Source organism: Callionymus lyra, unplaced genomic scaffold, assembly GCF_982586985.1.
Source record: "Callionymus lyra unplaced genomic scaffold, fCalLyr1.hap1.1 HAP1_SCAFFOLD_287, whole genome shotgun sequence".
Lineage (NCBI taxonomy): Eukaryota > Metazoa > Chordata > Actinopteri > Syngnathiformes > Callionymidae > Callionymus > Callionymus lyra.
Genome location: NW_028258694.1, coordinates 38,488 through 52,500, shown reverse-complemented (window position 1 = coordinate 52,500; position 14,013 = coordinate 38,488). Strand labels below are relative to the sequence as shown.

Genomic DNA, 14,013 nt, shown 5'->3' with positions numbered 1-14,013 from the left:
AGATGATGAAGATGAAGATGAAAATGATGATGAAGATGATGATGAAAATGATGATGAAGATGAAGATGAAGATGATGATGAAGATGATGATGATGAAGATGAAGATGATGAAGATGATGATGAAAATGATGATGAAGATGAAGATGAAGATGATGAAGATGATGATGAAAATGATGATGAAGATGATGAAGATGAAGATGAAAATGATGATGAAGATGATGATGAAAATGATGATGAAGATGAAGATGAAGATGATGATGAAGATGATGATGATGATAAAGATGAAGATGAAGATGATGATGATGATGAAGATGATGAAGATGTACCTGCTGGAGTAGGAGGAGTCAGAGCTGCAGTGGAAGCTTCCACAGGTGTGTTGACTGTGATGTTGGATGAAGAACTGAAGGTCGTTTCATCCACAACTGAGTCCGTCAGACTCGTCGAGTCAAACTTCCTGCTGTGACTCGTGTTCTTGGAGATGCTCGAGATGGTCGACGTCGGAGGAGACTTTAGTGTGTCGTCATGCTGCAGATACACATGTTTACATGACATGGAGGTGTGTAGCCATGGAGGTGTGTAGCCATGGAGGTGTGTAGCCATGGAGGTGTGTAGTCATGGAGGTGTGTAGCCATGGAGGTGTGTAGTCATGGAGGTGTGTAGTCATGGAGGTGTGTAGTCATGGAGGTGTGTAGCCATGGAGGTGTGTAGTCATGTAGGTGTGTAGTCATGGAGGTGTGTAGTCATGGAGGTGTGTAGTCATGGAGGTGTGTAGTCATGGAGGTGTGTAGCCATGTAGGTGTGTAGTCATGGAGGTGTGTAGTCATGGAGGTGTGTAGTCATGGAGGTGTGTAGCCATGGAGGTGTGTAGTCATGGAGGTGTGTAGTCATGGAGGTGTGTAGTCATGGAGGTGTGTAGTCATGGAGGTGTGTAGTCATGGAGGTGTGTAGCCATGTAGGTGTGTAGTCATGGAGGTGTGTAGTCATGGAGGTGTGTAGTCATGGAGGTGTGTAGCCATGGAGGTGTGTAGTCATGGAGGTGTGTAGCCATGGAGGTGTGTAGTCATGGAGGTGTGTAGTCATGGAGGTGTGTAGCCATGGAGGTGTGTAGTCATGGAGGTGTGTAGTCATGGAGGTGTGTAGCCATGGAGGTGTGTAGTCATGGAGGTGTGTAGTCATGGAGGTGTGTAGGTGTGTAGTCATGTAGGTGTGTAGTCATGTAGGTGTGTAGTCATAGAGGTGTGTAGTCATGGAGGTGTGTAGTCATGGAGGTGTGTAGCCATGGAGGTGTGTAGTCATGGAGGTGTGTAGTCATGGAGGTGTGTAGCCATGGAGGTGTGTAGTCATGTAGGTGTGTAGGTGTGTAGTCATGTAGGTGTGTAGCCATGTAGGTGTGTAGTCATGTAGGTGTGTAGTCATGGAGGTGTGTAGTCATGTAGGTGTGTAGTCATGTAGGTGTGTAGCCATGTAGGTGTGTAGTCATGTAGGTGTGTAATCATGTAGGTGTGTAGGTGTGTAGCCATGTAGGTGTGTAGGTGTGTAGCCATGTAGGTGTGTAGTCATGTAGTTGTGTAGTCATGTAGGTGTGTAGTCATGGAGGTCTGTAGGTGTGTAGTCATGTAGGTGTGTAGGTGTGTAGCCATGTAGGTGTGTAGTCATGTAGGTGTGTAGTCATGTAGGTGTGTAGTCATGTAGGTGTGTAGTCATGTAGGTGTGTAGCCATGTAGGTGTGTAGTCATGTAGTTGTGTAGTCATGTAGGTGTGTAATCATGTAGGTGTGTAGGTGTGTAGCCATGTAGGTGTGTAGGTGTGTAGCCATGTAGGTGTGTAGTCATGTAGGTGTGTAGGTATGTAGGTGTGTAGTCATGTAGGTGTGTAGTCATGTAGGTGTGTAGGTGTGTAGCCATGTAGGTGTGTAGTCATGTAGTTGTGTAGTCATGTAGGTGTGTAATCATGTAGGTGTGTAGGTGTGTAGCCATGTAGGTGTGTAGGTGTGTAGCCATGTAGGTGTGTAGTCATGTAGGTGTGTAGTCATGTAGGTGTGTAGTCATGTAGGTGTGTAGTCATGTAGGTGTGTAGTCATGTAGGTGTGTAGGTGTGTAGTCATGTAGGTGTGTAGGTGTGTAGTCATGTAGGTGTGTAGCCATGTAGGTGTGTAGTCATGTAGGTGTGTAGTCATGTAGGTGTGTAGGTGTGTAGCCATGTAGGTGTGTAGTCATGTAGGTGTGTAGTCATGTAGGTGTGTAGGTGTGTAGCCATGTAGGTGTGTAGTCATGTAGGTGTGTAGTCATGTAGGTGTGTAGGTGTGTAGGTGTGTAGGTGTGTAGCCATGTAGGTGTGTAGCCATGTAGATGTGTAGTCATGTAGGTGTGTAGGTGTGTAGTCATGTAGGTGTGTAGTCATGTAGGTGTGTAGCCATGTAGGTGTGTAGTCATGTAGGTGTGTAGGTGTGTAGCCATGTAGGTGTGTAGTCATGTAGGTGTGTAGTCATGTAGGTGTGTAGGTGTGTAGCCATGTAGGTGTGTAGTCATGTAGGTGTGTAGTCATGTAGGTGTGTAGGTGTGTAGCCATGTAGGTGTGTAGTCATGTAGGTGTGTAGTCATGTAGGTGTGTAGGTGTGTAGTCATGTAGGTGTGTAGTCATGTAGGTGTGTAGCCATGTAGGTGTGTAGTCATGTAGGTGTGTAGGTGTGTAGCCATGTAGGTGTGTAGTCATGTAGGTGTGTAGTCATGTAGGTGTGTAGGTGTGTAGCCATGTAGGTGTGTAGGTGTGTAGCCATGTAGGTGTGTAGTCATGTAGGTGTGTAGGTGTGTAGCCATGTAGGTTTGTAGTCATGTAGGTGTTTAGTCATGTAGGTGTGTAGCCATGTAGGTGTGTAGTCATGTAGGTGTGTAGTCATGTAGGTGTGTAGTCATGTAGGTGTGTAGGTGTGAAGGTGTTTAGTCAAGTAGGTGTGTAGTCATGTAGTTGTGTAGCCATGTAGGTGTGTAGTCATGTAGTTGTGTAGGTGTGAAGGTGTTTAGTCAAGTAGGTGTGTAGTCATGTAGTTGTGTAGTCATGTAGGTGTGTAGTCATGTAGGTGTGTAGTCATGTAGGTGTGTAGTCATGTAGGTGTGTAGCCATGTAGGTGTGTAGTCATGTAGGTGTGTAGTCATGTAGGTGTGTAGTCATGTAGGTGTGTAGGTGTGAAGGTGTTTAGTCAAGTAGGTGTGTAGTCATGTAGGTGTGTAGCCATGTAGGTGTGTAGTCATGTAGTTGTGTAGTCATGTAGGTGTGTAGTCATGTAGGTGTGTAGGTGTGAAGGTGTTTAGTCAAGTAGGTGTGTAGTCATGTAGTTGTGTAGTCATGTAGGTGTGTAGTCATGTAGGTGTGTAGGTGTGTAGGTGTGTAGGTGTGTAGCCATGTAGGTGTGTAGTCATGTAGGTGTGTAGTCATGTAGGTGTGTAGGTGTGTAGGTGTGTAGCCATGTAGGTGTGTTGTCATGTAGGTGTGTAGTCATGTAGGTGTGTAGTGATGGGGTTGAGCAGTGACGTGGTTGTGTAGTAGTTACCATGCTGGACGGTGATATTGTGTGTCCTCCAGGTTGTGTGCGACGATCTCTTCTCCTGCGACTCACAACTGCTCCCTGAGGAACAGATTTGATCGACATGTCAATCAAAAGTTCAATCTCGTGACACGTGAAGGTCACGGGTTCGTACCCGGGCCAGCATCTGGAAAAGGCCCAGCGACTCCTGGTGAGGCGGCGGCAGTGACGTGATGTGACAGCCGCCCGTCAAGGAGCAGCTGAGGAGGACACACTGTCCACCGAGGCTCCACACGGCGCCGCAGCTCGGCGTCAGGCAGCACGACTCCCAGCAGGTGGCGCCGCCACGGCCCTTGGCCAGAGGGTACCAGCCCATCCCCACGATGCTGCTCCAGTGGATCCCCAGAACTCCCCCGCTCACCCGGCACAGGTCCGACGACACCCCTGGAGGACACGACAGGTTTGAAGTCACAGAGCTGTTAGTTCGCTGTTACATCTCTGTCGGATCATCATCTTCTGAAGGAACATTTCACTTCAGTCTCAACAACAAAACCATCTTCAGGGTCACATGACGGTTCACTAACAATATAGTTTCCATGGCAACCGACCGGTCTGACCAGGTCGTGAACGTTCAACATGATCACCACGTTCTTCACGAACAGGAATGTGGAGAAACAGGACGTTCAGAACCAGTTCAACATCTTATCAACCGTTGAACTCAGGATCAGATCCATCACGCAGATGTCGAGTCAAGAGTCCGAGTAAGATTCAGAACCTTCTGGACGAATCCAGAACGACACAATCATCTTCACAATCGTCCCGTGAAGACCATTAATCCCTCAAGCACAGCAGTCACTTCTCCAGTCACGACCTCTGCGGCGTGATGTCTCCTTCTTTGAGAATGAAGCCCCAGTGGGCCACGTCGGTGGACAACACCTACGGGATCTTGGAGACACAGGGCCCATTTCGAGGTCCGGTTCAAGCAAGAAGTCTTCCCAGCGGCCCCATCGGACCTTGGTGGCTTCTGAGTCTGAAGAGACTCTATTGAAAGACTGAGCGTCTCTGGAAGTCTACAAAACTTGAGGTGCACAGACTTCACCTCAGGGATCTGATGTCTTCTTACAATGAGATGGTGGAAACTGCTAGATCTGATTACATCAGGCACTGGTAGCAGCAAATGAGAAAAACCCAAAGTTTTGTTTGACACGATTAATTCTCTCGTTTCTCCTGCTCCTCAAATCACGCGTGTCTTCTGTGAAACTGACAGCAATGCATTGTTGAGGTTTTTACTGACAAAATTAAATTGATCAAAGAGAAAATCTCTCCCCCTTTGTTTGGAACCCCTACTGTCTCTGAGCCCCTCTCCTCCTCTTGGTCATCCTTCACTGCTGTTTCTTTGGGTGATATTTCATCACTAGTGAACAAGATGAAACCCTCCTCTTGCTCAGATGACGTCCTTCCTTGTAGGCTTTTTATCAAAGTATTTGATGTAATTGGCCCCTGAGTTACCAATATGGTGAACCTCTCCCTTTCCACAGGGGTTTTTCCCAATGCATTTAAACATGCCATTGTGGAGCCTCTGCTCAAATAGCCAGGCTTAGACCCAACTGACCTCAGTAATTTCAGGCCTATTTCTAATCTTCATTCTTGTCCAAGATCTCGGAGAAGGTTGTGTCTGAGCAGCTGTTCCTGGATCAGAGCGACATCCATGAGAAGTTTCAGTCTGGCTTCAAGAAACATCTACAGAGACAGCTTTATTGAAAGTGTCCAGTGACATCATGATGTCGGCTGACTCTGGTAAATTCACTGTTCTGGTTCAGAACTCTGCAGCCAGAATTCTGAGCCGCTCTAGTAGAAGAACTCACATTTCTCTGATCCTTCAAACTCTTCACTGGTTTCTTTCAGGATCATTTTTAAATTCTGGTTCTTACTTTCAGATCTATTCATGGTCAGACCTTCATGATCTGATCCAGACTTACACCCCAGCTCGGGCTCTGAGGTCTGTGGATCAGAATCTACTGATGGTTCCTGAACTTCAGGACCAGAGGAGAGAAATCCTTCCAGACTGTTGCTCCTAAGCTTTGGAACCATCTCTGTGTTTGATGATCTACTGACTCCTTCAAGAAACATCTGTGTTTGATGATCTACTGACTCCTTCAAGAAACATCTGTGTTTGATGATCTACTGACTCCTTCAAGAAACATCTGTGTTTGATGATCTACTGACTCCTTCAAGAAACATGTGTGTTTGATGATCTACTGACTCCTTCAAGAAACATGTGTGTTTGATGATCTACTGACTCCTTCAAGAAACATCTGTGTTTGATGATCTACTGACTCCTTCAAGAAACATCTGTGTTTGATGATCTACTGACTCCTTCAAGAAACATGTGTGTTTGATGATCTACTGACTCCTTCAAGAAACATCTGTGTTTGATGATCTACTGACTCCTTCAAGAAACATCTGTGTTTGATGATCTACTGACTCCTTCAAGAAACATCTGTGTTTGATGATCTACTGACTCCTTCAAGAAACATCTGTGTTTGATGATCTACTGACTCCTTCAAGAAACATCTGTGTTTGATGATCTACTGACTCCTTCAAGAAACATCTGTGTTTGATGATCTACTGACTCCTTCAAGAAACATCTGTGTTTGATGATCTACTGACTCCTTCAAGAAACATGTGTGTTTGATGATCTACTGACTCCTTCAAGAAACATGTGTGTTTGATGATCTACTGACTCCTTCAAGAAACATCTGTGTTTGATGATCTACTGACTCCTTCAAGAAACATGTGTGTTTGATGATCTACTGACTCCTTCAAGAAACATCTGTGTTTGATGATCTACTGACTCCTTTAAGAAACATCTGTGTTTGATGATCTACTGACTCCTTCAAGAAACATGTGTGTTTGATGATCTACTGACTCCTTCAAGAAACATCTGTGTTTGATGATCTACTGACTCCTTTAAGAAACATCTTAATACGTTTCTATTTGTTCAGGCTTTTCCTTGATTTTCTGGAACTCCTGTGTTGTTCTCAGTTTTATCTTGATCTTTAAATTATATATTTTATTGAATATTGTTTTGATTGTTTAAGTTCTTTGTGAATCTGGTCTGGAAAAGCTCTCTATAAATAAAAATTACTTACTTACTTACTTATATTCATGACCTTCACCTGACCTTCATGTCAGGTGTGTGTGTATCAAACTAGAGACACAGGTGTGTGTGTATCACACTAGAGTGTGTGTGTATCACACTAGAGTGTGTGTGTATCACACTAGAGTGTGTGTGTATCAAACTAGAGTGTGTGTGTATCACACTAGAGTGTGTGTGTATCAAACTAGAGTGTGTGTGTATCAAACTAGAGTGTGTGTGTATCACACTAGAGTGTATGTGTATCAAACTAGAGTGTGTGTGTATCACACTAGAGTGTGTGTGTATCACACTAGAGTGTGTGTGTATCACACTAGAGTGTGTGTGTATCACACTAGAGTGTGTGTGTATCAAACTAGAGTGTGTGTGTATCACACTAGAGTGTGTGTGTATCACACTAGAGTGTGTGTGTATCACACTAGAGTGTGTGTGTATCAAACTAGAGTGTGTGTGTATCAAACTAGAGTGTGTGTGTATCACACTAGAGTGTGTGTGTATCACACTAGAGTGTGTGTGTATCACACTAGAGTGTGTGTGTATCACACTAGAGTGTGTGTATCACACTAGAGTGTGTGTGTATCACACTAGAGTGTGTGTGTATCACACTAGAGTGTGTGTACCTGGAGGAGCTCCAGTCAGCAGCAAGAAGGTAAACAGCAGTAAAAGACCAGCTTCTCTCTCTGAAGACATTTTAGCAGCAGCTGAGAAGAAACACAAGTTTCATGAAGTCAACGTTGAAAACACAACAAGAAGTTGATTGATCACACACTAACACTAACTCGACACACACTAACACTAGCTCGACACACACTAACACTAGCTCGACACACACTAACACTAGCTCGACACACACTAACACTAGCTCGACACACACTAACACTAGCTCGACACACACTAACACTAGCTCGACACACACTAACACTAACTCGACACACACTAAGACTAGCTCGACACACACTAACACTAGCTCGACACACACTAACACTAGCTCGACACACACTAACACTAGCTCGACACACACTAACACTAGCTCGACACACACTAACACTAGCTCGACACACACTAACACTAGCTCGACACACACTAACACTAACTCGACACACACTAACACTAACTCGACACACACTAACACTAACTCGACACACACTAACACTAACTCGACACACACTAACACTAGCTCGACACACACTAACACTAGCTCGACACACACTAACACTAGCTCGACACACACTAACACTAGCTCGACACACACTAACACTAGCTCGACACACACTAACACTAGCTCGACACACACTAACACTAACTCGACACACACTAACACTAACTCGACACACACTAACACTAGCTCGACACACACTAACACTAACTCGACACACACTAACACTAACTCGACACACACTAACACTAACTCGACACACACTAACACTAACTCGACACACACTAACACTAACTCGACACACACTAACACTAACTCGACACACACTAACACTAACTCGACACACACTAACACTAACTCGACACACACTAACACTAACTCGACACACACTAACACTAACTCGACACACACTAACACTAACTCGACACACACTAACACTAACTCGACACACACTAACACTAACTCGACACACACTAACACTAACTCGACACACACTAACACTAACTCGACACACACTAACACTAACTCGACACACACTAACACTAACTCGACACACACTAACACTAACTCGACACACACTAACACTAACTCGACACACACTAACACTAACTCGACACACACTAACACTAACTCGACACACACTAACACTAACTCGACACACACTAACACTAACTCGACACACACTAACACTAACTCGACACACACTAACACTAACTCGACACACACTAACACTAACTCGACACACACTAACACTAACTCGACACACACTAACACTAACTCGACACACACTAACACTAACTCGACACACACTAACACTAACTCGACACACACTAACACTAACTCGACACACACTAACACTAACTCGACACACACTAACACTAACTCGACACACACTAACACTAACTCGACACACACTAACACTAACTCGACACACACTAACACTAGCTCGACACACACTAACACTAGCTCGACACACACTAACACTAACTCGACACACACTAACACTAACTCGACACACACTAACACTAACTCGACACACACTAACACTAACTCGACACACACTAACACTAACTCGACACACACTAACACTAACTCGGCACACACTAACACTAGCTCGACACACACTAACACTAACTCGACACACACTAACACTTACTCGACACACACTAACACTAACTCGACACACACTAACACTAACTCGACACACACTAACACTAGCTCGACACACACTAACACTAACTCGACACACACTAACACTAACTCGACACACACTAACACTTACTCGACACACACTAACACTAACTCGACACACACTAACACTAGCTCGACACACACTAACACTAACTCGACACACACTAACACTAGCTCGACACACACTAACACTAACTCGACACACACTAACACTAGCTCGACACACACTAACACTAGCTCGACACACACTAACACTAGCTCGACACACACTAACACTAACTCGACACACACTAACACTAACTCGACACACACTAACACTAACTCGACACACACTAACACTAACTCGACACACACTAACACTAACTCGACACACACTAACACTAACTCGACACACACTAACACTAACTCGACACACACTAACACTAACTCGACACACACTAACACTAACTCGACACACACTAACACTAACTCGACACACACTAACACTAACTCGACACACACTAACACTAACTCGACACACACTAACACTAACTCGACACACACTAACACTAGCTCGACACACACTAACACTAGCTCGACACACACTAACACTAACTCGACACACACTAACACTAACTCGACACACACTAACACTAACTCGACACACACTAACACTAGCTCGACACACACTAACACTAACTCGACACATACTAACACTAACTCGACACACACTAACACTAACTCGACACACACTAACACTAACTCGACACACACTAACACTAACTCGACACACACTAACACTAACTCGACACACACTAACACTAACTCGGCACACACTAACACTAGCTCGACACACACTAACACTTACTCGACACACACTAACACTAACTCGACACACACTAACACTAGCTCGACACACACTAACACTAACTCGACACACACTAACACTAACTCGGCACACACTAACACTAGCTCGACACACACTAACACTTACTCGACACACACTAACACTAACTCGACACACACTAACACTAACTCGACACACACTAACACTAGCTCGACACACACTAACACTAACTCGGCACACACTAACACTAGCTCGGCACACACTAACACTTACTCGACACACACTAACACTAACTCGACACACACTAACACTAGCTCGACACACACTAACACTAACTCGACACACACTAACACTAGCTCGACACACACTAACACTAACTCGACACACACTAAGACTAGCTCGACACACACTAACACTAGCTCGACACACACTAACACTAGCTCGACACACACTAACACTAACTCGACACACACTAACACTAGCTCGACACACACTAACACTAACTCGACACACACTAACACTAACTCGACACACACTAACACTAGCTCGACACACACTAACACTTACTCGACACACACTAACACTAACTCGACACACACTAACACTAGCTCGACACACACTAACACTAACTCGACACACACTAACACTAGCTCGACACACACTAACACTAACTCGACACACACTAACACTAGCTCGACACACACTAACACTAGCTTGTTAATCGCACCTGTGCAATAATCCTGTTTCCTATCACCTGGACAGGACTCACCTGAGGACCATCATAGGGGGAGGAGCTAAACCAGACGAGGGTCTCTGGTAAACGTACCTTGACCTCAACGAAGGACAATCAGCGGCGACATGTGTTGGTGGCACTGAGCCAGGTGACGACAGGTACGACAGGTACGACAGGTGACGACAGGTACGACAGGTACGACAGGTGAGCTCCAGCGTGAAGCAATGACATCCAACATGGCCGCCGCATCCTCGTCAAACACACACCTGGAGAAGAAAACATGTCGTTCCAGTGATAAAAACATTTGTTCATTCATGACAAACACCTGCGTCACTCACGGGTTCACGACCTCAGGTGCAGCAGCTCACCTGGACGGATGACATCACCAGTGATGGTGGAGAACAAAGATTGTGGCGCTGCTCACCTGTTGACACAACATAGTTAGTCTAGTAGAGGTCGTTGACCTTTGACCCATAGAACGACACACAGGTTAAATAATAGTCAATAATTTGAATAAAACATGTTTAGAATCATCATCATCATCATCATCTTCATCATCATCATCATCATCTTCATCATCATCATCATCTTCATCATCATCATCTTCATCATCATCATCGTCATCGTCATCATCATCATCATCATCATCGTCATCGTCATCATCATCATCATCATCATCATCATCATCATCATCATCATCATCATCATCTTCACCTTCATCATCATCATCATCTTCATCATCATCTTCATCTTCATCTTCACCTTCATCATCTTCATCTTCATCTTCATCATCATCATCATCATCATCATCATCTTCACCTTCATCATCATCATCTTCATCATCATCTTCATCATCATCATCATCTTCATCTTCACCTTCATCATCATCATCTTCATCATCGTCTTCACCTTCATCATCATCATCATCTTCTTCACCTTCATCAACATCATCATCATCTTAATATTCATCTTCTTCATCATCATCATCTTCATCTTCACCTTCATCATCATCATCTTCATCATCATCTTCATCATCATCATCATCTTCATCATCTTCATCATCATCATCATCATCATCATCTTCATCATCATCATCATCATCATCATCTTCTTCACCTTCATCAACATCATCATCATCTTAATCTTCATCATCATCTTCTTCATCATCTTCACCTTCATCATCATCATCATCATCTTCATCTTCACCTTCATCATCTTCACCTTCATCATCTTCACCTTCATCATCATCATCATCATCTTCACCTTCATCATCATGATCATCATCATCTTCATCTTCACCTTCATCATCTTCACCTTCATCATCTTCACCTTCATCATCATCATCTTCATCTTCACCTTCATCTTCACCTTCATCATCATCATCTTCATCATCATCTTCATCTTCATCTTCTTCATCTTCATCTTCTTCATCAATATCTTCATCTTCTTCATCATCATCATCTTCATCTTCTTCATCATCATCTTCTTCATCTTCATCTCTATCCATCCACCCATCCATCCTTCCATGCATCTCTCACTATCCCTCCATCCATGCATCCATCCATCTCTCACTATCCATCCATGCATCCCTCCATCCATCCTTCGATGCATCCCTCCATCCATCCATCTCTCACTATCCATCCATGCATCCCTCCATCCATCCATCCCTCCCTCCATCCATCTCTCACTATCCATCCATCCCTCCCTCCATCCATCCATCTCTCACTATCCATCCATGCATCCCTCCATCCATCCTTCGATGCATCCCTCCATCCATCCATCTCTCACTATCCATCCATGCATCCCTCCATCCATCCATCCCTCCCTCCATCCATCTCTCACTATCCATCCATCCCTCCCTCCCTCTCTCCCTCCCTCCCTCCATCCATCTCTCACTATCCATCCATCCATCCCTCCCTCCATCCATCTCTCACTATCCATCCATCATCCATCCATCCATCCCTCCCTCCCTCCCTCCCTCCCTCCATCCATCTCTCACTATCCATCCATCCATCCATCCCTCCCTCCCTCCATCTCTCACTATCCCTCCCTCCCTCCCTCCATCTCTCACTATCCCTCCCTCCCTCCCTCCCTCCCTCCCTCCATCAACTGTTGATCGTGAACAATGACACCAGAAGCTTCTAATCCTCTGTCAACAAACGTTAAGTAAACTCATTACTGACGTGTTTGTGTTTCTGCGACACTTCTGAGAGAAGACACTGTTAAACGAGCGTCGTCTGACCTTTAACCTTTAAAGAAACCAACGTTTGTGTTCGGACACATCAAGACAACAGATCCTTCAAAAGACTCTTGGATCCTTACGATCAAAACGTCTCGAATACAACCATCGGTTGCGTGTCCTGTTGTCAACTTGAATAACTTCATTAACCTGTTGTTGTGTCACTAACTGGTCACTAACTTGTCACTAACTCGTCACTAACTCGTCACTAACTCGTCACTAACTCGTCACTAACTGGTCACTAACTCGTCACTAACTGGTCACTAACTGGTCACTAACTGGTCACTAACTGGTCACTAACTGGTCACTAACTCGTCACTAACTGGTCACTAACTCGTCACTAACTGGTCACTAACTGGTCACTAACTCGTCACTAACTCGTCACTAACTGGTCACTAACTGGTCACTAACTCGTCACTAACTCGTCACTAACTCGTCACTAACTCGTCACTAACTGGTCACTAACTGGTCACTAACTGGTCACTAACTCGTCACTAACTCGTCACTAACTCGTCACTAACTCGTCACTAACTCGTCACTAACTCGTCACTAACTCGTCACTAACTCGTCACTAACTGGTCACTAACTCGTCACTAACTCGTCACTAACTCGTCACTAACTCGTCACTAACTCGTCACTAACTGGTCACTAACTGGTCACTAACTCGTCACTAACTGGTCACTAACTCGTCACTAACTCGTCACTAACTCGTCACTAACTGTGTGAATGTTACACACGTGTGTTGTTATCATGATTCTAACATTGATCTCAATCCATCTTCGCGTGTAAAACCCTGAGACATCAAGATCAGATCAAGTGACGTCTCTGGATGATTGACAGTTCCACGGACGTCCCTGTGACGATGATTGACAGCTGAGGTTCATCATGTTGACGTCAAGCTAACAGCTGTTCTCACGCGCGCAGCTCCTCGCGGGCACGCGCCACACACACGCGCCAACAAGCGTCCGGAGACTCTTACCTGCTGCCGTGAGCCGGTCCTGAGGCTGGAGTGGGTCCGAGTGGATCCGAGTGGGTCAGAACAGGTGAGAACAGGTGATGATGCTTCTCGTCACGCTCCTGACGGACAGGTTCACTTCCGCTAACGGGATTTTCACAATAAAACACCGGTGGCGCTGATACAAACCACACAACTACAGAAGTGACCAAAACATACACATTCGACTTTGTAAC

General features: G+C 44.8%; 1 protein-coding gene across 1 annotated transcript in view; it reads right to left on the bottom strand.

Moving 5' to 3' along the window:
* The window catches only part of LOC148057936 (dyslexia-associated protein KIAA0319-like protein), a gene marked incomplete at its 3' end in the record, with an annotated part of 19,529 nt that extends 5,619 nt beyond the window's left edge, over positions 1-13,910 (bottom strand). Inside the window, 7 exon segments of the mRNA XM_087782692.1 lie at positions 327-525; positions 3,548-3,622; positions 3,696-3,964; positions 7,298-7,378; positions 10,677-10,849; positions 10,952-11,007; positions 13,802-13,910. Of these exon segments, the coding sequence (XP_087638818.1) occupies positions 327-525; positions 3,548-3,622; positions 3,696-3,964; positions 7,298-7,367 (613 nt within the window).
* Between the last annotated feature and the right edge of the window lie 103 nt (positions 13,911-14,013).